Below are 26,013 nucleotides of genomic sequence, written 5' to 3' on the forward strand. Positions count from 1 at the left end.
AGGAAGGAAGGAAGGAAGGAAGGAAGGAAGGAAGGAAGGAAGGAAGGAAGGAAGGAAGGAAGGAAGGAAGGAAGGAAGGAAGGAAGGAAGGAAGGACCCCACTCACCACTCACAAAGGATTCCCAAACACTTCCCTCTTTATTCATTTCTCCTGCCATAGTGTTCCACTTCAGCTCGTTCCCTGACCACTGTCCTACCTTTCCAATACTTTTCCCTTAGCAAAAATACTGATATAGTGAACCTGTTTGTTAGTTGAGCACCTTCATGAGGACAACAGAACTCATTTTGAGTGACTTCTCAGGTCATTAAAGCCCAGTATCAATAGATACCATGATAGAGAACAAAACTTTAAAAACATATTAGCCTTTGACGTAGCACCTCTCCTGTCATAATGACACAGGTAAGCTCTTGGTTATTCAGCTTTGTTCTATATTTCTAGTAAATGTTTCAATTCTGTTTTGTGATGAAATGCACATAAGAAAATACTTGATGAAATCTCAAGTACATATTTTTTAATTGTTTGATTTTTGGCATTCTATATGAGTAGTAAAAATTAAAGAAATACTTTTGAAAGTAGGTGTTTCCTTGGTTCCATTTCATTGCCACCATCATTCTTTGTAGTATTTCAGAAAGATTTCTGAGGTAATCTTTAAAAAATGACCTGGTTATGATTCAACATAAACTACTGAAAAACACTCACCAACTACTACCGAAACTCATTTCAAAATTTAAATAATGACATACTGAGTTGGAGAAAGGAATTGGTAGTAAAACTGAGAAGAAAAAGAATTTTATGCCCTCACTTTTGTCTAGCCAAATGAATAAATAAAAGCATTTTTTAGTGTCAGAAAAAAAACAACCCAGAAACATTAAGAGAACACTTTCCTTCAAGAGATTTCCTTAATTTTCTTGCTTTCCTTCAACTGGGATGGACAAGAAATAGCTCTTGAGCACTCTAAGTAGGTCAATCACTGTTCTCATGCCCAGACCACATTCTGCACTGTGGGAAGCAGGATACCAGCAGGGCTTGCACTCTCTAGGTCGCATGGAGGCTTCTTTCTCTCCTCCCTGAAAACAGTCCCATTTCTCATTGGAGTGGGGGCACACTGGGAAGCAATTACCATCATTTGCTTTGGAATTGTTCCCAAGCATTTCCTCTTCCCTTCAGGTTCTTCAGGTTATGTGAAATGTGTCTTCAAGTTCTAAGCCAAATTCAGGTTTTGCTATATAGCAATATGGAACAGGAGACCAATGATTTATGCATTAAACCGACACATATAACTGGTGTGCATATTAAGACTGCCTTTTGAGGGGGCCTACAAATCGAGGATTATCATCTGCAGTGATGTCATTCCACAAGGAGTATGAAGAGAACGCTTCCCACAAGTCCTAAGCACCTCATAGATTTTTGACAGTAAATGTGAGTTGAAACATGCCAGATGTCACATTTCAGGACTGGTGTTTTGACCATTAGGTATTCTATTAAAAATAGCTTCCTCTTTAAGAACCACTACAATTATTACTTTTTTTTGTTTGTTTGTTTGTTTGTTTGTTTGTTTGTTTTGTTTTTTTGTTTACCATGCAAATAAAAAAATGTATAATTTGTCTGTTAACATTCCTTCATTCTTCACTTTTTTAAATGACTAAGTTGCATGCTCAGCCCTCAAGGGACACAGGACTCAGAGTCAAGCTCATTGCTTCATAGACAGAACTAACTTCATCAAAGTGGGGATTAAAACACTCTGACCTTTGGCCAAAACACAGTGGTGTTTGAATAGTCCTTTTCCACCTCATTCATCTAGAAATCACACTCATTGCAACAATTTCTGATCTCTCACAAAATCAGCAAGTTATAATATTTTCTTGTATTTTACAGAATTTCTGCATGAAATGGTGCAATGTGAGCATTAACTCTTTTCTTGGCATTTAACTGGATACACTTTCACACACGCAAGCCTTCATATTATTTGAAGGTCAGATTTAAATGGAAAAGGCAAATGTGTAGCAAAAAAACGTGTTGTAAGTCAGAGTATCTTTCTGAACCATTATATCTTAAAAATATATACTCACTCTTGCCAAGACAAAATGTTCTTGGACACTTTACCATGTGGCTAGTGGGAAGAAGATGCTACACTGAGTTGTTTGACTGTAAATTAATTACATTATTTTAATAGTCAAATATTCACTCAGGATGAAAAGAAATATGCTCCTGAACATTAGTGGATAATGTGTGAATCATTTCATCTGTCTTTTAATTAGACACCTATAAATAAACTGGCTGTTGCAAGGTGCTCTATAATCAGATTACCTAAATGCTAGCCCTTTCCTGGATCATCATTTGCAATTATGTGAGATAGTTACAGATTGTTAATTGCTACTGTTTCTTCCATTATTATTAACATCATCATCATCATCATCATTTAAGGAACAGGCAATATGCCCCGTTGCAATTTTGCATGCATGTCTGGGAAAAAAAAGTAGATGACATAAATCGCATGCATAATCTCAGGAGACAATCATTTTAAATCTTAATTGGCTGCCTTTTAAATATCATTTAAGGTCTCGTTTTCTCTGCCTCTCTCTCTCTAGTTAAGAAGGTGTTGTGTCAAAGTCTATTACCTTGCTGGACGTCTCGCCTCTAAGTTTTTTTAAAAAATAGAACCATCAGCAGAGGTTTGAGAGGTCGATAAAGCTTTTAGATTTGGAGATGTTTTCAGGGAGCCCATTTCCTGCGGCTAAGAGTTGTTAATGGAGCTTAAGGAATTATCTTATGACTCGGACTGGGAGAGCCGTATATTTCTTCGCTGCTGTTCCCTTGTCGAGGCTGAATATGCTCCTGTCAAACTCGCTTAATGAAAAGTAACGCGTCGCTGATTACAGTTTTATTTGGGCTCTATGTAAAAAGCACTGTTAATTTAGCATCCCCTCCTTTGTGTGTTTGAATTTGCCATGGCTGAATGATTTAGAGTCTCTCAGTTTCAAGACGTTTCTCTACGATTTTTTCCCCTCCTCTTTCTTTCTCAGCCTGCCTTTATATTTCTGCTTTGTAGACATACGAGCTGTACAGCTTTCCCTTTCAGCCCTGCAGCTTTCTCTAAAGCAGCAGAACCTGATCTTTGACTTGTGCTATTGAATCAAATGGCAAAATTAATTTCTCACATTCTTTTGTTCATATTTTAAAAAAAATCAAAACAACCAATCAACAAGAACCCTTTTGAAAGACCTCTGCATTTCATGGCTGATCTAAGTCGTAAGGTTTGTGTACTAAAGCAAGAAACTCTTCTCCCTCCCCCTTGACTGACACGGTCTCCTCTCAGGATGGCCAATATTTTGGTGTGAGTACACACATTTACTAGATCCGAGATACTGCCGGTTCCCTGGTCTGGAGAGCCCTGCTCTTGTTATACACCAGTCATAAACTTATTCAAACTTGTTTTATAACAACAATAACACGAAAATGAAGGGATAAAGTGTTGATCGGCTTTTCTTTTGGTATTTCAGAAGCTATCCGCTTCTGGTATTTCAGTGTGCCTGTGCTTTGCCCACACTGTTATCACCTTCATTTTAAGTCCGGAGGAGGGGGGCGAGAGGGGAGAGTGCTGCCTCCCAAACAGCGGGATGTCCGAATTGGATCCCGGACCTGGTAAAAGCCGGCCAGCAATGACTTGTAAAATGACTTATATGGCTTGAGGGGTCACCCGCAGAGAGTCAGCCCAGGGAGGCCAGAGGGGCCGGCATTCCCCAAAATCAGGGAGCTTTCCAGGCTGAGAGAGATTTGGCTGATCGGGGGACGAGATCTCTCCTCGCACGTAGACACACAGAATCCACACACACACTCGGCTGTCGCTGTGTTAGGAAAAAGAATGGAGTCCCCTTGTACTCCTCAGAGCCTCTGTCGCATGGAAACCGAAGCCCACCGGGAGCCCCCGTGTCCCCTCCAGTCCCTGCGCATCCAGCAAGGCTGGCACGACAAACCTCCCCGCTTTAACACCACCCTCGCAGCACTCAGAGGGGTTTATACCCCATCCCGCTTGACTCTACCAATGGTTGGAGGGCAGCCTTTCTCCCCTTCCCTCTCCCTCGCCTCCTTCATCCCCGACTCTTTAGTTTGGCTGAAAATAATTTGCTTTGTCTAAAGGGTTTCAGAGGCAAAGCTCGCCGGCCGCCCCGGCTGCATTAAAATTCCTGCCGGCCCAGCCTTTAGCTCAGATCGCGGCTCCCCCGAGACTCCACTTTCGCTATTACTGTCAAGTACCCTTGACTCTTTATTTTTGCCCTTTTATCTATTACAACTAATTCGAGTTCTTTTGCCCTTTTCAGTTTAAGACGTGGGCTTTCTGTAAAGCCTCCCCCTGCCACCGAGCTCTCCGGGTGCAGAGCCTTTAGAAATTGAGGGGTTTACTGTCAAAATGAAAATTTCACTTCAAATTATCTCGGCTGATGCACGTTTTCCAGGCCGGGGGCTCCTGTCTGAGCCTTTTGACAGCCAGATCAGCAGAGGGGTTCAGTGATCTCGATAATATCATCCAAGAGAGCGAAAGTCAATACAATGACAGGGAATATGACTGGATACAATCCAATTACGGCTGCTCGCAGAGAGGGGAAGGGCTTGATCTGATCTCCGCACCTGGATTCCTTTATTCAGTCCTTGCACTAACAGGTCTCGCTAGAAACTTTGCAGGCTGGAGTATGTTCTATTTTGGCTGAGTGTTTTCTCGGTTGCGTTTATAGCTGCCTTTATATATTTCCTCCCTTCATTGCACTCTTATTTATTTACTTATTGTGAGGCGGAGTGGACCGATGGGGAGCCGCTGGGGTGGGATGGGCGAGGATGCTGGGAGGCAATGCAGGCTCTTCTCCTTGTCCCGATGTCACTTTGGTCCTTTGAGTGCTCTCTGTTCTTCCCCGCTGCGCCGGGTGCCGAAGCTCAGGGGTTTTAGGCCGGCTCGGGTAAGCCGGGATCTATTATTGCCTCGCAGTTTCTTTTCCAGCAGTTCTCCCTGTCTCCCGGTCCGGGGATCAGTAAAGTTTGTTCCCATTCCGGGGAAGGAAATGAAATCTTTTAAGCGCCTGTTATCTAAGTGGTAAATTGGCTGCGAGTGCTCCTGAATCACACGTCGAGAGAGTTCTTCCTCCCTCTTCTTTTTGTTGGCTGCACTCTATTTAATGTCAAAACGGTAAAGCATCTGTACTGAAGTGCTGAAATATTCATGGCGGATCAGCGATTCTCTGCACTGGCAGAGGAGCTAGAAAGCTAAAACGGTTCTTTAAAAGATCAAATTTTCCATGTGAATCAATTGCTCCGCGCACGGCGGAGGCGACGCCGCGGTAGCCCGGCCCTTGGGGGCCGACCCCCGCCCGCCCGCGGCTCGGGAAGGAGGGGAGGGGGAAGGGGGGATGCTCCAGCCCCGCCAGGCCTCGGCGGGCAGCCGGAGCCCCCGCTGTCGGCCCGGGAGGCGGCCGGGGCCCGGCGCTGCTCCGCGGAGCGCAGCCAGCATCCCTCTGCGCGCAGCTGCCTCCCGGGCTCCGTCCTCAGTCCCGCGGCAGAGCTGCGCTCACCTCTTCCCCTCTCCCGGCAGCCTGTTGACAGTCCTTGGAATTACCGGGATCGCCTCCGAGGGGCAATTTGAAACACGGAAGATGTTTGTTGCCCAATGCAAAACGCCACCACTTGTGTTACCTCTGAAACAGACAATTTATTGGAGTGAGCATACCTTTTAACATATTCTTTTTTTTTTTTTTTTTTTTTTTTTTGGTCAAGATAAATTTGTGCAGTAGGTGTAAACTTAGTAGAAGTGCTGTTTGTGAGTTATATGCTAACAAGGAAATCAGGAGGAAAAACTCTCGAAAAGTCTTTATAACTAATGTTGGCATGCCTTAAATTAAATCTGAATTAAAATTTCCCGTTTGTAAACTTTCGGATGTAAACTTTTTGAGTAGGTCTACACTATAGTACGTGCTTTTTTGACATGGAATTAAATAACTTTCACGACATTGATCCCTTAAAGTCGCAGCCAGGAGAAAATGTTCAGAATAGCAATGAGCAAAGTCTTTCCGTTGAACTGAGCAAACTGAACTTTAAATCCTCGTTTATGCTGTTTGTTAAAAAAAAAAAAAAAGAAGGAAGAAAAAGTTTTATATTTAAACTCTCGCAAGTCTCTTTTCAGTGTAGCTGACTCTTCAAGCGTTAGAAAGTCCTTTGCCCCTCGGCGGGCCTGTTAGGAACAAAACATTTTGCTTCCTGATTTGGGAAACGCCAGAAACTCTTTGTTTGAGTCATGGTGGGCCAGGTTTGAGAGCTGCCCCTTGAGCACATTGGCGCCGTTCCCCACCGCGCGTCCCAAGGCGCCCGTTTCCAGAATGGCTCCTTTGGTGGTAGCCCAGGAAACTGTTGTGTTGCTCAGGGCTTGGTTTAAAGTACTGTGCCTGAACAGGGGGTCGTGAAACACCCCGTCCACCCAGTTCCTGAGGTTGGTGACCGGCGAATCCTGGTGCCTGTCGATGACGCTGACCGGGGCGGGAGCGGCGGCGGCGGCCGAGCCCCCCGGCCTTTTCAGCATGCAGGAGGGGTACTCGGCCTGGTTGAGGGAGGTGGCAGTGTGCGCCAGGGACCAAATCCTGGGCTTCGCCTCCAGCAGCTGCTGCCCCTGCTGGAAGCACATCTTGGACTCGCAGCCGCGCTGCCGAGCGCCCAGCGGGTCGGGGCCGCACTCGTCCGCCGCCGTCTTCAGGCAGCTCCGCGCCCGCTCTGCCGCCGCCGCCTCCTCCTCCTCCTCCTCCTCCTCTTCCCCGGAGGCGGCGGGCGGCGGCATCTTGGCGGGGAGCTCGGCCCGCGGCGGGTGGCTGGCTCCCGGCAGCGGGTGCGGGTGCGGGTGCGGGAGCGGGTGCGGGAAGGGCCGCCTCAGCTCGCACTCCGAGCTCTCCGACTCGGCGGCGTCCAAGTCCTCCAGGTCGCTGAGCTCCAGCTCCTTCTCCTCCTTGCCCGTAGGTTCTGCGGGGCGGGGGCGGGGGAAGGGACAGCAAAAACAAGACACACGGTCACTGTGGGCGCCGAGCTGCCCCGCGGCCGCCCCCACCAGCGAGGCCCGCGGCCGCCCCCACCAGCGAGGCCCGCCCCGGGGGCGAGCTGCCGGCCGAGCCCCCGCGGCCGCACCGCTAAGTGCCTGCTTTTAGCAGGGTACCCTCGGCTTTCCCGCTCTTCATCGCCTCTTCCTGCGAACCCTCCTCCTCCTCCTCCTCCTCTTCCTCGTAGGGTCGCTTCTCGTCAGAGCACTTGTTCCGCGGGGGCCAGGTCATCTTGTTCTCCTTCTTGAGCCGCCGGCGGGCGTTGGCGAACCAGGTGGAGACCTGGGTGAGAGTCATCTTAGTGATGATGGCCAGCATGATCTTCTCGCCCTTGGTGGGGTAGGGGTTCTTGCGGTGCTCCTGCAGCCAGGCCTTCAGCGTGCTGGTCGTCTCTCGGGTGGCGTTTTTTCTCCGCGTCCCGCCGTCCATCGTCCCGTACCTGCAGGCACAGGGGAACCCCCGGGATGTGACACCCTGCTCTCGCCTCCCGCGCACCTGTCCGGCGCGGGGTTCCAGAGCCCGGGCCCGCTTGTCTGCGGCACCTCCCGGAGGATGAGGAGATGGATGAGGACAGCTGGGGTTTAAGAGGGATGGGGACAGCTCAGCTACAGCTCAGCCTTATGCGGGGAATCAGCCTAGAGAATTCAGGCCGAGGAGGGAAAGAAAGAAGGAAGGGTTCATCCAGTAACAGCAGCGGGCGATGCAAATTTCCGCTCTGCCTTGGCGGTGGTGGCGGAAATAGGGAAGGGATCGCCTGCTTTTATTTGCAGTAATGTCAATGTCAACATCTGGGGCAGCAGGAAAATCCTAGCAGCTTGCAAACTCACAGAAACACCATTTTCCTCTCGTTTTATTAGTCCTCCCCGAAGAAAATTCATCTGGGTGACCCCAGGGTGTAAGTGTTAATAGAAATATATTTCCTCTTACTCCTTTTATTAGTAATCTCCTCTACCCTTTTGTTCCTGAAATTGTAGGAACCTAACGCAGATGACACTGGGCTGCGACTGAATATTTAATGCACATCCTCCAGGAAAGGTCACTGGCGCCCAATGGGCCTCTGAGCTGGGAACGGTGTGTAAGGGGGTTTGCGCTGGTTTAAAACTAATAAATATACACGGGATGCCCAAGCCTGACTCCGCGCAGGGAAAGATAATTACCGCCCCGGTTAAGAGGGATTGCCCCCCGCGCTACCGCCCGCCCGGGGGGCGGAGGACCCCGTGTCGGTGTGGGGAAGGGGAGGCGACACGGCTGGGGCCGGGAGATGCTGAGCGGCGAGGAGGCAGGTTGGCGGGGCGGGGCGGGGAGGGCAGCGAGCGGGTCGGGGTGGGGATGGCGCTTACCTGTCGTACTGGTACTGGCTGAGGGTGTGATCGTAGGGATAGTAGGCAGCCGCCGGGGCGATGCCCGCATGCGCAGAGCCGCTGCCGTCCTTCGCATCCAAACTGTTCTGCAAGAGACGCCGCCCGCCGCCCTCAGCCCCCGCCGCCGGCAGAGCCCGGCCCCGCCGCCCGCTCCCCGCCCCGCGCCCCGCAGCGGCGCCACGGACCTGCCGGGGCCCGGAGACATCAATAGGGACATTAACTCGCGCTGTTACGGTGCAGGGGGAAAAAAGGGAAAAAAAAAAAAAAAAAGGAAAGGAGAAAAAGGCTGTATGGGAAGAGCGCATAATTTTGTTTGCAAGCCTGAGTGTGGGTCGGCCGAAACTGCCCGCCCGGACGGGCCCTCCGCACTCGGCCGCCAGCTCGTCAGGCGCGACTTTTAATTGCGTTACCGCGAGGAGCGAGCGCCGGGCTGGAGCAGCTGCTGACCGCGGGGCTGGACGCGGGGAGCGCCGAGCGGCACGGCGGGGCGGGGGGGAACCCTGGGGCTGGGGGGAACCCTGGGGCTGGGGGGATCCCCCGGGGCGGAGGGGATCCCCCGGGGGCGGAGTGAACCCTCGAGGCTGCCCCGCCCGGGGATGGGGTCCCGCCGAGCGGCCTCGCCCCGGGGGCACGGGGAGAGCGCGGGAGGGAGCGAGCATCCCCGGGGCGGCTTACCAAGGAGTAGAAGGCGGGAGCCTCGGTACCGTAGGTCACGTAGTTTCCATAGCCCTGGGGCCCGGCGTAGGGCCCGCCGTAGACGCCCAGGGCGGCGGCGGAGTTGAGCTCGTGTCGGGCGGTGGCGAGCAGGCGGCTCTCGTACACCGGGCAGTACACGGGGGTCTGCGCCGAGGCGGCCGCCCCCGTCTCAGCCAGCGTCCGGCTGCTGGTCTCGCAGCAGGTCGTCAGGGAGTTGGTGCTCATCAGGAACTGCGGGGAAAGACAGCGGCGCTGAGGGCGGGGTGCGGGGAATTTCCCAAAGTGTCACCAAGTTTGAGTTCGGTTGTTTTTAGAGTGTGTGGGTTTGGTGGGTTTTTGTTCAGGTTTGTTTTCTTTTGTTTTTTAAATCAGGTCGTGGCTTTGGGGTGTCGCCCGCCTTCCTCCCTCCTCTGCCGTATTTTACATCAATAGTGATAGAAACGCTCTGGAGAAGAGCAGAGGTGCAAGTATTTTATCAGTTTTTTGAAACGACTCCACAACAACAACCAAACGCCCCGTGACTGTGGATTTCTAATCCTCTATAAGACATTCCTCAGGCCCTCTGCATTTAAAAGCTAACCTTTCCTAGGGTGTTTTCACAAGACTGGGGTTTACACCGTTTTCTCCTCTTGCAGCACAATGATTCCCATCTGCGTTTTAAACCTTTTTTTCGAAGTCATTCATGCATATTTATTTTGACTGCAGATTTGTAGCAGCCACGCGCGCATCTGTTATTAACCTGCTGGTTTAGAATATCCCATTCTCACGGGCCGGACCTCCGTACGTCCATGTTTAATTGATAAACTGTGAATTTAATCGTGAAAGGAAAAAAAAGGGGAGGGAGGGGGGGTGGGGGTTGGGGAATCTCTAGCTCCCCTTCTCACCTCTCTCATCTCTGTAATCATCTCCCACGCGTCTTTATCACCCTCAAACACCCTAAATCCCGCATGTTTCTTCCCATTTTAAAACTGGTGCCCGACACAGAACTTGGTCATCCTGGAAAGCTGCGGAGCGAGCATTTGCTTTGCCGCTTACCGCATGCGGGAGAGGATCGCTGCCGCCCTCAGCCCGGACAGAAGGCATCCATAAGGACTGAAATTCAATCAATTAACGTTGGTAGGCAAAAACTCTTACCTGGGGTGCTGAGGAGTAAGGGTAGCCAAACTGAGGATAGGACATGGTACAGAGGCTCCCAGTTATCTAGAAACAAGGCGAGGCGTCTGATCTGCACGCTATTGCAGCCTGGCTCTGCTCTGTTGTACCAATTGATTGGTAACCACAGGTCCCTAGATGCTTATAGGACGAAGCAGAAAACCACATTTAATTTATTTACATGAAAAGTTAAACTTTTTTTTTTTTTCCTCTCTTTTAAATATATACGGCGATTTTAGCACCTTTCCCGCTACAGCTACGACACAGAAATAATTGTTACATGTAGGCTCCAAGGCTGGCAGACGTGACGGCGAAAATAAATACTTTGCACCCACTGAAAAATAAAAGGTGGGAAGAAGAAAAGTGATACAAATGCATCAGCTCACAAGCACGCTGTTTTAAAAGAGCCGAGCCTCTGACGTCACGCAAAACCTACTCAAATTAACCTGCCTGTAAGTTTAACACTCATTTTCGGGAATCTTTCCCCTGCATTGGAAAACAGACTCTCCAGCATCGGCTTCAACCTGCCTAACAGGAGCGAAAAGTTTGGTAAGCTCTTGGGTAGCGGCAACGCCTGCTTGCAACACAAGTATTTCTGCGGGCAAGGGAAGGAAATGAATGTTTTTAATCTGAAGGATCAATGTTGTATCAGCTATTTTTCCCACCCTCCTTAGTCACTGAAAGGCTAGTAAGCACTTTTAATTAGAAATTAATTAATGAGCAGCTGCTTCTTCCCACCCCACAGTAATAATTAGTCTCAATTACAAACAAGACATATGAAGGGACACACGACTGAGTCTTCATTTAAGATTTAATCAACAGTTAAAATTAGCGCTAACGCTGACAATAAAGCACAAGATAAGCAATCCTGCTTTTCTTTTCGGCTTTTACTCCAGGCGTGTGATTACAGGTAGAAAGCCCTACAAGCGTCTTCCGGGGAATGATGGAAAAGATGTGACTTTTCACGTTAAAACGACTTTGATCCCATCTCAAACTTCCAACACCCCCTTCTACCAGACCCATCCCACCGCCTCCATCAGCCTCCCTACCCTCTGGGGGTCCGGGACCCCCCTCACACAAGCAGGCAGCAATCCCCTGCGCTGCAGGCTCGGAGGGAACGGGCCGTGGGGGAAGGATGCTGCAGCCCCAGCACCTCTCCCCCGGCGGCCGGTTCCACCGAGCGGGGCGAGCAGGCAGCCCCCGGCAGGACGGAGGAAGCGGAGGAGCCCGCTCCGAGGCTGAAGCTGGGCTGCTGGTGCAGCCGAGCGCTGCTCCATGGTGTGCAGACTTGCTCAGAGAGATTCCTGGGTTCAGACATGTGAATAGCCCCAGGGTCACACTCTAATTAATGATGATATTCTCTTCTTCTCCCCAGCTGGAAGACTGCCTCCCAGAAACGAATCTGCCCACACTGACAGCTCGATTGAGGGTGATTGATGACTATCTGGAGACCACAGTACACATAATATAATATCTGCTGCGTAATTGCTTTAATTTACAGATGAAAATACTAGTTCTCAGATCGAGTTAGACTACAACAAGAGGCGTTTTATGGCGCTTTAGAGTGTTTGCAAATAAAAGATATCAGATACAGTACATGCAAATTATCCTGACAGCTCAGTATCTGTAGCCGGGAGAAACGTATAAAGAAAGGGAATCAAATGACATAAATAATCGGTTTGGAATTCTGTATTGATTTTTGGATGGGAAGAAAGTGCTTTTTCTTTCCTCACCTGTAATGCTAATTCCTTTTGATTTCTGAGAATATTAATAACTTTGCCATTGGCTTTCTTTTATAGAAGGGCTTCTCTGTTCCTCCTCCTGCATTATACCCTGGTGCTGCCAAAGTATAAGGGTACTTTTAGCGACTCAGTACCAGCAGCTTCCTTCTGTGCGGAGTGTTGACGGACTCTTGCATTGTTTGGGAAGAAAAGACACCCAGTGTTTACACAATGGTCTGCACGCAGTGTTCCGTGCTGCTCCCTCTGCCTCCTGTGCCCATTGCGCTGGGGGATGTTTGTTTAAGCTCCGGAATAAAACTCACCGGTGCTAGGGAAGAAAATAGTTGCACTTATCTCAAGAGCGGTTCGGTGTAAAGTACTATAATTAGCTGGGAGAGCTGGAGAACTGCCTGAAGAAGTCCTCCCAGTTTTCCAGGCTACAGTTTGGGAAATGTCCTGAAGTTGTGGTTTATTTGATGGTTTTTGTTTTTATTATTTTTTTTTTTCCACTGCAGATGTCAACTCTGCAGTGGCCAACAATACACTACAGGTTTTCATATTTAGATGAGTCTATTAAACTTTAAAATACAAGGAGAAATTCAATATTTATAGTCCTTGTCTATTTATATATCACAGTTGTCTTTCACTGCGCCATGCAAATACTCTGGTGCCCATTTTCGCACTGAACTTTCCTGTATTAATCATGATAATTATTTGTCATTTTTCTTTGCAGCCTGCCTGCTCTATTACTTACCCCCGCTCAGCTTTGTGTCAGTTCCAATCTGTATTCCCTAGAAAGCAGTCATTAAAAAAAAACCCCACCAAAACAAACAAACAAAAAGAAAAAGCGACAAAAAAAAAACTTAATAACCTTAAACACTTAAATGCTGAAAGCTGACATTACATCCTCCCCCATTGCTGATGTCTTGTTTCACTTACAGTCTACAAATAATGGCCCTTTGTTGATAAGAAACTCAACACAATTATATTTCATCTTGAATTTTTGGTGCCAGAGCACAAACATGCATTAAGCTCCACAATGATTTAAAATAACCTTTGTGGTTCTTGCACATAAACAACGTAACACTGTTCAAATCCAAGCAAAGACGCTTAATGCTGTGGGCTATATCCTTAAGCATTTGGAAAATGCAAGTCTTTGCTGTGCAATAAAAATTGATCCTCGTCAAAGCCCCTTTCCTGTACAATGCAGCTTTCGAGAAAGAAACATGCAGAGCTTTCTCCAAAGTTTGAACAAGGAAACACATCACAATCAATAGGAAACGCTGGAGAGTTCCCCTCTGGTCAGAGCCAGCCTGCACACTCAGGAGAGCAGGTATTTCCCATCCAAAGCCCAGCCAGGTCTCTCTCCCAGGGTTATGAGCTTTTCCTCTGAGAACCTAGAGCCAATGCTCATACAAGTTTTATTGTAAAAACACGGAATGAGAATGAAAGAGTGTGATGCTGGAACAGGCCGCAGCAGGTAAAACGAACCTCTTCAGGACTCAGGCTTTGATGGACGTCTTCAGGGACATGATCTAGAGGCAGTTAATGCAGCTACACTTACTATCTGCGTTTTCATCGCCTTCTCTTTTGGAGGGGTTATTGCCACTCCTGGAAATATTTCAGCAACGGAATTCGCTTATGGGCTAAACAGACTTTAGCGAGCTCTTTCAGTCGAGTTTGCTTTGTTTTCATGTTACAGGCTTAAAGCAACATTGACACCGCCTGACAAACGCTGTGAAGCTCTATGTGTTGCCCATTTGGAACCTGACATGGAACCGAGGGCAGCCTACACTAGTTTCAAATAGGCTGGCTCCCATAAACTTGCTATTTGACAGTAAATATGATTTTTTTCCCCTGAGCTAATTTGAGGTGTAGCTGCACCTCCTGCATTTTGAATCGAGGGACAGCTGCCGACCTGCACAAACCCATGCCATGGCTTGGGATTGGCAGAGCCATGATGACCAACAGAACAGTTGCATAAGAAGGCACTGCTAATTAATTTACTCAGTTTACAACTACATGTAAAATCAGTTGTTCAAAGGTATCAGTTTGAATGCTTTCATTTTGTAAGCCTCCAATCCTCTTGGCAAACAACCTAGATTAGAGCAGAAAGGCCTCACATGCTCATTCTGTTCTTTGTATTTATTAACTTTTCACACTTAGGAACTAGAGCCAGCACTTTCTCTCTCTCTCTCTCTCACATGCACACCTACACACACACATTCCTCCTCACACCCAGACACACACCCCAAACTTTTTAGCAAGAGCAGCAAACGCTGCACCCTGGGCAGGTGCTCTATGGCTATAGATGGACCCCACAACATTCCCACATTTACTCACTCTGTGCAGAGCATCGCAACTACGCTTTCACTAGCAAAGCAAAGATTGTATAAGATTTCCTTTCTCAGCTCGTGTACTCCCAGTGCTGCAGACCTGCAGGCATTCAGACACCACCACCTTTGAGCTCCCTGGAACCCGGTAGCTTCAACTTACTTCCCTGCGAAGGCAAAACTTTCCTGCTTGCAAGGTCAAATTCTGTCTTTTAAAGTTCGTCTTAAAATCCAGAAAGTTTGGCTCAGTACCTTACCTTAGTGCTCGCTGAATACCATATCCACACCCCCTTCCCAAGAAATAACACACGTATGTTAAAATACATTTACCCTCCGTCCTAGGTAAAGATTGCACAAAGCCAAATGATTCATCACGGATAGTTTCTCTTCCCTCCAGCAGTTCGTTTTCAGTTGCCTTGCTGCTAAAGCAGGCTCCGAAGGAGAAGGGGGGCGGGGGGGAGGGGGTAAGCCCCACCGCTCCCCTCCACCCCCCGCTTCCACAGAGACACACACACACACACGCACACACACACACACACACACACACACACACACACACACACACACACACACACAAGCATCATCACCAAAAGAAGAAATTTTTTACCTGCGATCACGCCAGGCTTCGGCTAAAACCTGGTAGCGATGGCTGTGCCATGGTGGGGCTTCTCTGCTCCGGTCTGCGCTGGCTGGCGAGGCAGGGAGCTGCGGGGAGCTAACGCAGACATGTCTCAGTGCGCGGTACCTGCGCGGCGCGGCACGGAGCCTCCGGTCCCCAGGCGCCACAGCCACTTCACTAACCCCCTGTACCAGAGTGACGCTCAAGTGAATAGTTCCACTGATCACACTCTTTCCTACTGATTAACACTTTCCAACACGACCAGGCGTTCCACTTCCAACTTTTCCCGTTTTAAAACAGAAGCAGCCAGCGCCGCTTGCTTCCGCGGGTTATAAACGCCGTCTGGGGCGTGGGGGACACCATAATTAATAGCAGGTTAGTAAAATTAGTGCTGCCACTCCAATTGTTGTCCTTGTTGCCAACAATAATTGCATTGATTCTGGAAGGACACGAATGTCCTCCATTTAACCTAATGATCTGCGGGTTGCACACGCTGTACGGCAGCCGTGGCGGTGATTAACTGCGCGCACCTCCAAACTATCATTTATCTCCGCGAGTCACGACTGAAAGACGCTAAACTTACAGGCAACTCTCCCTGCCTCTCTCGCCGTCTTTGTTTCCCTCCCGCTGGAGGAGGCGGGCTGGGACGTCGGCGTAGCCCTGCGCACAGCAGACGGGCACCTGTACCTGTCCCCACGGCCGCCCCGGCTTTATTCATAGCCCGGGGGCAGCACGGCGGATTCGGGCGCCGCGGAGCTGCCGGGGACTGCCCGGGCCAGCGCCCCCCGGCCGCGGGGAGGGGGCAACGGGGGGCGGCGCGGCAGCGCCCGGCACCGGGGACCCGCTCCCTGCAGCGCCCCCGGGGCTGGCTGCGCCGCCGCTGCCCGGGCACCGGGGGCTCCCTCCGGGCGGAGGTGGGGGCAGCCGAGCGGGGAGGGGGCAGGTGCCGGCGGCAGCCGCAAGCAGGTCGGGGCTTGTTCCCGCCTGTCCTCTCCGTCCGTCCCGCAGGCTGCCGCCGCCACCGCCGCTCTCTGCGGCGAAGTTACACGGGCCCGGGGCCGGGCCCAGCGGCAGAGAGCTCCCAGTCCGAAATGCCTTTCCCGGAGCGCAGCCTCCCGCCGCCCTGTCTCAGTGCCGAGCCCCGGGCCGCTGCGGGCTCGGCCCGGTGTCCGGGGCCGCGCAGCTGCCGGGACCCCCGCGGGAGCCCGCGCATCACAAGTTCCACCGCTCGCCCGGCACTTTCTTTTCTTAATTGTTTGTTCAGCAGGAAAAGGGACAAATCGGGATTGACAGAAGGGGGAGGAGGGATCAATATCATTCCTGTTTAAAGGCGTGAGCCTGGGCAGACGTCTCAATAAGACAGAGGAGGAGAAAAAGAGAGTATTATATCCTACCTAATTAAGCGAAGACAAAGAGGTGTGGGGAGAAAGGTTCAGCAGAGGTGGGGTGGCAATGGGAATTTTTAATCCGGTGTCTTCCCACAGTAACCACCAAGGCTGAACAGTAACGTTAATAGGGAACATCTGTACATCGACAGATTTATTCTTGCCAGGGCTCTTTCATGCCTGTGTCATTTGCATGGCCCCGTGCTCGTAATGTTCGACACACGCTGCACCTTGTAGTGCAATGACAGGGTAAATCTGATGAATGCTGAAACTGGGAGATCCTCTTCTCTTTCCCCTTTCTCCCTCCTCGGATTGCCCTTGCAGCTTTCAAGGTGGGGAAACCACACGGAGGAAGAAAACGTGAGCCTTCTCCCTATCTGCACCTGTAAACGGCGAATCATGCCACGAGCCTTTGCATTTTAAAGCAGAGTAACAAACCCACAGCGACGTGGCTGCCCCGGTTGCCCGCCCAGGTCTGCCTCCCCACCGGCGGGCCGAGGGCTCCGCGATGCCCCCGGGAATGCAGGAGCCGTGTGTGCCATCCCTGTCCCGGCGCTGCGGGTCTGGACTTTTCCTCCCTTCCCGGGAGCGTGTCCCTCCGCGCTAGCCCCGGGCTCCCGCCCCGGGCTGCCTTGAGCCCGCCGAGTTGCCCAGGGCAGCGCCCTGCCTGTGCTCGGGAGCCCCGGGGATCTGTCCTGCCCACCGAGCCCGTGTTTTACAGAGCGGGGTGGCACCATCCACCCCTGGAGGTGACACCTGCCCTTCAGCCCTGAGGTGCTCTGAGGGCACCGGGACATCTCGGTGTCTTCCTCCCAACCTCTCCCCGTCCCGGCGCCCGGTGCTCGGCCAGAGGTCGCCCCCGCTTTTCTCGACGGCAGAATTACAGCGGGGAGCTCCGGTGGTGAGCCGCTGGGTTCCTGCCTCCCTGCCCTGAAATATGATGTTCGAGGGCAGGGGGCATCGTTCAAAGAGTAATCTTGTGTATTAACAGCTACAACCAATAGCAGTACATTAATATGAGTCTTTTGTTGCATAACAACCTCAGGTCCACGAGATCAACATTTTTAATTATTTCAGTGATGCTTAAAGGAAGTGAGCAGATTTGAGTCTGTCTTCTCCAATTTGCTCATGTCGACCTGCTCACCTTGGAAATTGCCCTCCATTGCCACTCTGACCTACGTAGCAGAAAGCAAGGTGGCTTTCTGTCAGAACCTGGTCTAGCCAGGCAGGAGGGCAACCAGACTAAGTGGAGCTGGAATCCCAGTAGACACACATGCAGGTCAACCATAGTGGCACAATGGACACTGAGGGAACACTGGTCACTGATAAATCTGGGAAGATGCTTGCAAGAACAAAAGCTTTTGGGCAGCACTCCCAAAAAACCATGGGCCAGAGTCCAAGGCTGGAAGGGCATTGTAGATCTTGCTTTGTGTCATTAGTAATGTTGTTAGGTTGCCTTGCTCCTTTTTTATTTTTGTTTAAATGAGCAATAATGCTAAGGTTTCAACCATTTTTGATGTTTAGACTATTAAAAGGTGCTCTTTTCACTGTAGCAATGCTGTTGGTCCTGTCTATCCTGGCATTATTCGGCATTCTTTCCCATTTCTGTAGCTGGAGCAATGCCCTCTCTGCTGTGAAAAGGCCATCATTAAATGATACCAAGTGGTTAAACCCCTTAATTTTCCATGTCATTAGACAAACAGCACTGGTGATAGCACCACATATTTCCATTCAGAAAGGGAATATAATTTAATTTTCAGTGTCAGTTCCTTCAGCACCATGGCTATATTCTGAAGACCTACTTTCTAAGATATCAGGTGGGAGAAAACAACAGCTTGATCTCTTACTTTTTCTGCCTTTATTTTCCTGTAGAGGTTACTAAATCACACCTAGTCAAGGAATAATATACTAATGCATGTATCATAACTCATGTTCACTATGAAGGTCCTAGAAACACATTAGCTTAATCATGAAACCTCTGAGATAATTTACTTAACTGGAATAATTTCAGAAAAGCCAATATAATTCAGAATGTAGTAAATACATGGATAGAAATCAGATTTTCTCTGAAACAATTTTTGTCCTCATCTGGTTATATGGTTCCAAGTTATATGGTAGCCTCAGAGCAGCAAGGTTTGGCTTAATTTGCAGGAATCCATACAGGTACATTTCTTTTCGTTTTCTCACATTAAATTCATTATGTGATGTTCAAAAGACTGATGCACACTAGAAAACCTTTAGGCATTTCTGTGTAACGGGGATGGTTTATTAAAAGGATAGGTTATTACTTTGAACAATGACTTCAGTGCGTAGGCTAAAATGTGAAATGTTTATCTGGTACTGACCTGTATTGGCCAGAATCTGTACAACTAGACTTTTATTCATAAATGCATGCCTATACTAACAAACCACGTTTATTTTCAGATCCCGTGTGGTCATCTTTTGTAGTTTACAAAAGTCCACAAAGATAAAGGCTCGGAATTATTTTTAAAAGAATTTTGTAAGCAAGTATTGCCATAATTCCATTTGTGAGCCCACGATTTTGAAAATACACTTATTTTGTGTAAGGAAAAAAGATTTGATGTGGTTAGAGAAATAGCTAGGGCTGTCTTAGTATGCTCAATATGTGGATGGGTGGAGAGGATTATTTTTAGTAGGAACAGAGCATAAGTTTTTAGATTCAGAAGCAGAAGCAAGCCTCTTGGAAGACGCTGAAAAGGCAGAAGACACCAAGTGAGTCAGTAGCACCAAGTTCTCCTTCCTGCACTGTGTTTTGCTGCAGACTTTGAGGTGAGCAGTGCTGCTGAGGTGGAGCTCCAGGGAAGCAGTACAGCAATAAGCTCCTTCCTCTGTGTTACACAAGAGGAGTGGTGGGCAGGGGTTGTAACCCCCCCGATCGTCCTGTGAGAGAGGAGTTCTGCAAAAGGCTGCTCGTGAGCAACCACTTCTTGCACAGAAGGGACCACAGAAGAGAGCTGTGAGTGCCTCAGAAAACAAAGATGCAATTAAAGCAGTGCTCGTAGTTTTCAGTTAGGGTTATCTTTCAATGCAGGATGAACCATCATTTTTTTCCTGCTAATTATTTTCATTAGCTGTTTTAACTCTTCCTGAGAGTTCTTAATAATTGCTTCAGAGCAGAATGTGTAAAACTGAAAATTATTTATGGCACTGATTAGAACTACAGAATACTAATATGGGTAGTCAGGAATAATTCACCATAGCAGGAAAAGCTCTATTTAATTGTTTAATATAGAAGTTTAATTGTGCTTGCATACAATTATCATGTAAATATCACTGTGATCACTTTAAGAGGTTATTTCTAAGTGTGCCAAAATTCTGAAGCAATCTGAAAAGAATTAATTTTTTTCCTTACCTCCCTTCACAAGTCTCTCAAGTGTACTATGTGTTTTAACTTAAACCAAAATATAGCCAAAGGCAGACAGGAGTTCCAACAGTGACCAGTGTAATACTCACTGCTTTTAATTACTGTAACAATAAATCACACAGGAATGTCCTCCAGGTACTAAATGATTTTCTAAAAACATTTGAGAATATTTTTGAAATTCAATTAATTGAAGGCACGAGATAAAAGGTACACATTCTTAATGGCTATAAAATAACCCTAAGGGATGTAACTGAGCTCCAAGCTTAACTTCAAAGTGTGACAGAAATACTTACTGTATTACTTTAAAAGTATTCAGATCAATGAATCAGTTAAAATTACTTATACATTTACCAACCTTTTCATTTTCTTTCTGAATATGATAGAAAGAATTGCTCTCATTTCCCAGGACACAAAAAGCAGTTGAGACCTGTAAAAGAAATTGTAATTAAAGCCAGCCTTCAGTCAAAATTGGTATTATGAATTTTTGGTTGACACAAGATAAAGGGGCCAGCGAAACATAAAAGTGGCTTGATAAAGCATACATTTAGACATTTTATACTGAAAATTAACTGGTTTGTGGAGATATTTCAGGGTCTAGGATTAAATCTGTCCTTGTTAGGCCAGTAAGCAGTTTTCTATTGAATTCAATAGAAGCAGTGACACCCTGCAATCTGTATTGTGCACAGCTGTGTGCAGCTGACTGGCTCTCCGATTATGGGCCAAACCAGCTCTCTTTTTTTCCTTTGTGTTCCTGCTCCTAGGATTAAACACACCACCCTGAATACCCACATGGCTTTGCAAAGTGCTGAAGATCTCAAGCAGTCACAGCATGCCTTCTGCAAGCAACACTCTGACGTAGGATGCCACGTAATGCCCAGTAGGATCTAACTCCAAATACCTTGACATTTGGCCCATAGTTCATGAGCATCTGGGGCTGTTGTGAAATAAAGGTGCTTAAACAATCACCATTTTCTGATTTGCAAGGTGATTTTACAATGCAATGTGACTCAACAGCAGGAAATTGTTAAGAAATATGTAGAGGCTGGACTGTTGTTACCAGCCAATTTTTTTTTTTTTTTTTTTTTAGCAGAGGTGCTCTGTTCTGCAGGAAGGCTCGTCCTTCTGCTATGCACCCAGCTTTGAAATGAGATCATAGACCCACAGTCACCATACCATGGAGATAAGGATTCACTTCTAACATTTGCAAAATAATTTAGTGTTATAAATATGTGTCACAGTTAAACAGCACATGTATTATTCGTTAGAAATAAACAAAAGTTTATTTCAAAAGGTTTAGAAATAAGTTTAGAAACTAGAACTCTGCACATATGTACATTCATGCGCATCTATGTCTGAACACTCATATGTATACACACAGAGGGAAATCCTGTAAAGAAGTGTCTGTACTGCTTGGAAGAACTATATTCTATGAGAAAACTGAAAACACTCTGCTAAAGACTAATTGCAATAGGTATTTATTTTCATAACTTTGTTAGTAGCATGTTAACATTTTCTCTGTGTTTAAAACATATTAAACCCAGATGATTAAAAAATGGCAACAGAGATAAATGTATCTTTATCCCTTGTGGTTTTTTTCCTTGAGCATTTGAAGTCATAAATATTATAAGAATTTTTGAACATTTAATACTGATGTTAAGTCATGACCATGTAACTATTTTCTATAGCTCCATGCAGTAATTCCCCACCCTGCAGGTGTGAGGGGGGTGGGAGGATCACTGAGCCTTGAAAACATCCACTGCACATTGCAGTTCCAAAAATACAGTTGCTGACAATACATGTGTAGTGCAACAGTCATCTTTAAACTGTAATAAATATAATACAACACAAAAACCACCAGTAAGACTCAGGTCTCACCAAAGAACTCTACTTCATCAGAGAAATAAAATAGTAAAAATAATTTTAATCAGGGGCTGCAAGCTGTAGAAGAGAGTTTGATATGTTTATTTTGATGGCAAATACCCATAACACTCATAACAGACACATCCACTAAATTATAATGTGCGATTTGCAGCCAGGTTAAAGTCAATTCTACATAAAAAACCCTGAAATTTTTGTAAAGTGTTTGTTCCACCAATTACTCCAAACCACTGTTAACAATATTTTGGAACTTTTATTTTCTGGAGACTTTGCAGTCAAAATATTTTTTTCCCCCAGAACAGTTAGGCTGTTTATCTCAAAATGGATGTTTGTCTAATTAAAAACACATTGATTTATAAGAGTAAATAACTCCAAAAAATCTGAGAAACTGTAGAGAATTTCTGCATTTCTCCCTCTTCTCCCTCCTGCTTTAAAACTCAAGAAATTTTTGAACACTTACTTTTTTTTTTTGTTCTTTTTTAACTGGTGATGAAATGGTTGCAGTAATATAGAAAAGCTGAAGTAAAAACAAGTCAGCATGTTGGCTTCAGATTAAAGCTGGGTAAACCTGGGATAACTTGTCTAGAAAGTAAAATAATTTCATTGTAAATACATGTCAAGCAAGGTTAAATGTGGTTCACAAAGGAAAATGATAGGCTCATATGTCTAATTTTTAGGTTTGTAAGAGGCTCTGCAGACAAGATATGAAATGTAGTCATGTTTGTTGCAAGGTGCAGTTTTCTCTGCAGTTAAAACTCCTCTTCCTCCCCCAAGCATCTGATTTCATAGCAGGTAGAGCTCAGTCCTAAAGACACAGGCCATGGGAGGCGAGGGATTTCTGCAAAATCCTCATTTATATTGAAGGAAGAGCCTGCCTTGGGAAGGTGACTCAGATTCCTGCCTTTGCCCATATCCAGAGGCAACTGTGGGAGGTGAAAGACAAAGAGCAGACACCTGCAGCCACACGTGTCCCCAGAGAGCAGGTCCTGTGTGACATTTAGGCTTTGCACAAGGCTCCCCAACGTGCTCTGTTCCTATGCCAGCCTATCTTTCCAGCTGGAAGCAGAGCGGAGTAGGACAAGCACTGCTTATCCAGGAACCAAGAAAATGTCAGTACCACACTCAGACCCAGCATGTTTGGGGATGTAGCAGAACCAGGAGTGACACTGGTGGAGCTGATGCAGCTGCTGTGTGTCACCTGGAGGAAACTTCACCTGAGGTCAATGACAGCCCATGGCACTGCAGGCATTTCCAGATGCTCCAAGCTGCACGAGGGTGAAAGGATGGCTATTGCCAGCTTGGGCAGCTGCTCATGCCAGCTGCTGGCTGCTCGTGGTCAGCCAAATGAAGAAGTCAGAGTGGACAAGCATGAGAAAATCTGTCCCTCCCATTTCCACAGTGCAGGCACCCTGGGGCTTGCCCAGAGTCGAAAGTGGGAGCTCAGCTGATCTTTTGCTTTTTCACCCACTGTTACTTCTAGCTTTAAACAACTATTAAAAACCTCGAGCAGTCAAACTTATTTTATGGTTCCCTGTGTGACTGCTATTGGCTTGCAGTTTTTCATCAGGTTTTCTTACAAATTCAGATAGCTACCTTACATTGATATGTACAGCAAGTGCTTTCTAGGCTTGCCAAGCATTTGTGAGGAGGACTTACTGGAAACATCAATCCCAGCTGACTGCTCTTTCATGAAACTTAAAAGATTTGGAACAGAAAGCACTTCAGAGTAAAACCTGAGAGGATCTGAAAAAGAAAAAGCTATAAATAGATGCTGAAGACCCCTGAAATGTAAGTAGCACTTACAAATCCAGATTTTTACTATTTTAAATATTTTTTTGTGAATTACTCTGCTGAGAAAAGGGAGATGGAGGAACCACAGTCGATCCTGAAAGCAGAAAGGGTCACAGAAAGCCTGGGAGGGCAGCTTGTTCTTCTGGTCTATGTTATGACTGTCCTTATATGATATGTGTCCCTAAACAGTTTTTTTTTTTAGCCAATTGAGAGTCATGTGACTGTAGTAGTTGACCCCTGCACAGAAGAAGTAACAAAACCATTTTTTTTTGCTCCTACTTAATGAAATATATTTACTTTAAAGGCAGTAAAGTGCTTCAGTAATCACTGATAAATGCATAAGGCTTTCTCTCTAACCTATCATTTTTAAACTTCTTTTTTTTTTTTTTTTTTAACAAAGTGCTGTGGCTTGGCAGCTAAACAATCTCCAGAACTGCTCACCTGAAGTTTAGAGAACTTAAACTCACTCAGATCAGCTTTGTGAAGGCACTTCACAAAAGAGATGGGCAGAGCGGACATTTTTGGACTTATAAAAATACAATAATTAAAACTGCAGTTTAGGAGTCCAGTCCCAATTCCCTTGTCCTTTTATTTCTTTCTTTTATCGAGTTCTATGTGTTTCCTCTTGTCTTGCCTTGATTGCTCTAAAAATCCACATGCAACTCACTGAGAAATAGGACAATGATATTTTTTTTTGTTTTTAATGCCACTTTTCCTTTTTGCTGTTTTGATATTTGTGTAGAAGTCCACACACCAAAGTAAATTTGTTGAATAGCAAAATTTATAATTGAATATTTTATAGATAGAACTAGGGAAAAGAAAGACAGTTTTAACTAACAAATAAAGAATGTTTCTTGTGTGATATATGAATCATGCAATTAGTGAATTCCGCTAAGGATAGTAATTGTTCATTACTTTAGATCTGGAAGCTATTTTGAAGTGCTTTGGAAAGCTGAATGAGAAGAATATTGTTTATTTTCAAAATCAAGTTCAAAGAACTTACCTTCAAGCAAATGATGGCATTCCCAACTAGGGATGACACTACAGAGTAAATGCTAGAGGGAACTAAAAGCAGCCTAATATAGAAGCTTGGCTGAAATAAAACTTTGAAGATGTTTCCCAGAAGATGATAAGAAAAAGGTTTATGGTAAAAATAGCAAGACAGATGAAGTCTTAGGACATTCACACCAAACACTTCTTTCTTTTTTACATGTGCACTGCAGAACCATATCCCAGTGCAGCTGAATTCCATCAAAAGTCCTGTGGAAGCCTAATATTTTTCTTTTCCTTGAAAGTTAAGGTTTGTGTTAGTACTATATAGATCTGTGTAAATGGTATAGGTCCTGTGCATGTTACCAATTTGGTTTTGTTTCGTCTACTGGATTTAACTTCATAGAGTTAGCATGGATGAAATTAGTAAAATTACATGGCCTGTCCCAAAACACTTTTAAACACATAAATAGCAGTCTGTTTTTTACACCATTATTGATTAGGGTTTCAGAGAAGGGCAGTTCTACAGGTAAATAAAATGCCCAGAATCTTTCTTCTCACTTTATCAACCCACAAGATTGTAAAGACAAAACTGTCTTAAGGCATAAGCCAATTGATGAACTCAAGCTGGTTTACAAGTTGGTTTTTTAGTCTTCCTCTGCAGCAGATGGTACTAGTCAATGTTAGAAATAGGACACTTGATGGATATACTGTAGTTCTGTTTCAGAATAGCTATTCCCATGTTTCTTCCAGATTCTGCTTTTCTTTCCCCTTTCTTGACTGCCAAGATTATCGAGGATATTTACCCCTACACAGTACTCAGGGTCTCGTTTTTAAAACTTCCATTGAAGACATATTTATTTGGTCTGCTGTTAACCAGTCTAGAGGAAATTGCCCTTCTGGCAGCAATATCTCTTTGGGAATCTGTCAGCGTTAATTCTTTCTTTAGCTGTTGAATCAAACCAGGAGTCAAAATACACATTTAGGAACCCACCGAAGTTTTCCAGAGTTTCTGAACAACAGCAGCTTCCACTCCAGTCAGTCACAGCTGATGCTCAGCATCTCTTTGACTAGGTAACTGTTTTGGAGAAAAATCTTCAATCTTTTATCTGTCAAGGCAGGGAACTAATTTCCTTATGCCAGTATTTGCAGAAAAGGATGCTTAAGTGATGTTTAGGAAGGCAATTTCATGTAGAGATTTACCAAATACAAAAGTAAAGTGAGATTTGCCCTTCTCTTCTGATAAGTTAGTAGATATAAACAATCGATAGAGAAACAAAAAAACCCTCTTGCAATCTTCCCTGTTGCAGGTAAAACAGAGCAATTTGTGGTAAAAGATCCAGCTCTTAAGGAGCAGGATAGGAACCTGAATTCAAGTCTTCTGTGACTCTGATTGAACATAGGCCAATAATGTCCCTCAGTTAAAACATTCAGATTTCAATTCCAAGTTAGAAATTCTAGGGTGGGGTTTTTTTTTGTTTGTTTGGTTGGTTTTTTTTTTAATTTTTAATTTTTTTTTTCTTTTTTGTTAATTTATTTTTTGCATATTGGAAACCTTGAGAGTACAGGTACAACTGAACTGGTCTTTCAGGGAACTTTTCACTTAAATGCAGCCTAATTTTCAACAGTTATATTGA

General features: G+C 46.2%; 1 protein-coding gene and 1 long non-coding RNA gene across 9 annotated transcripts; one reads left to right on the forward strand and one right to left on the reverse strand.

The window, feature by feature from the left end:
* Positions 1-6,106: 6,106 nt before the first annotated feature.
* Positions 6,107-15,826, reverse strand: IRX4 (iroquois homeobox 4). Of its 6 annotated transcripts, XM_079299726.1 has the most exons (7): positions 15,531-15,826; positions 14,936-15,043; positions 10,257-10,415; positions 9,102-9,353; positions 8,406-8,512; positions 7,182-7,504; positions 6,107-6,991 (listed from the first exon to the last, which is right to left on the reverse strand). In XM_079299726.1, exons 3-7 carry the CDS (start codon positions 10,299-10,301, stop codon positions 6,219-6,221), a joined length of 1,500 nt encoding a protein of 499 aa, XP_079155852.1. In that variant the 5' UTR covers positions 10,302-10,415; positions 14,936-15,043; positions 15,531-15,826; the 3' UTR covers positions 6,107-6,218. The 6 variants fall into 6 exon arrangements, with proteins under 6 accessions (XP_079155852.1, XP_079155851.1, XP_079155856.1 ...); XM_079299725.1 differs by lacking the exon at positions 15,531-15,826 and having other exon boundaries at positions 14,936-15,524; XM_079299730.1 differs by lacking the exons at positions 14,936-15,043; positions 15,531-15,826 and adding an exon at positions 14,659-14,829.
* On the forward strand, positions 9,376-12,598 carry LOC306799131. Of its 3 annotated transcripts, none has more exons than XR_013773533.1 (3): positions 9,376-9,902; positions 10,107-10,238; positions 10,514-12,598. It is a non-coding gene; the product is annotated as an uncharacterized lncRNA (long non-coding RNA). The 3 variants fall into 3 exon arrangements; XR_013773535.1 differs by lacking the exon at positions 9,376-9,902 and having other exon boundaries at positions 9,953-10,238; positions 10,514-10,823; positions 11,650-12,598; XR_013773534.1 differs by lacking the exon at positions 9,376-9,902 and having other exon boundaries at positions 9,950-10,238.
* Positions 15,827-26,013: the final 10,187 nt, after the last annotated feature.

This window comes from Erithacus rubecula (genome assembly GCF_903797595.1).
Source record: "Erithacus rubecula genome assembly, chromosome: 3".
NCBI classification, from domain to species: domain Eukaryota; kingdom Metazoa; phylum Chordata; class Aves; order Passeriformes; family Muscicapidae; genus Erithacus; species Erithacus rubecula.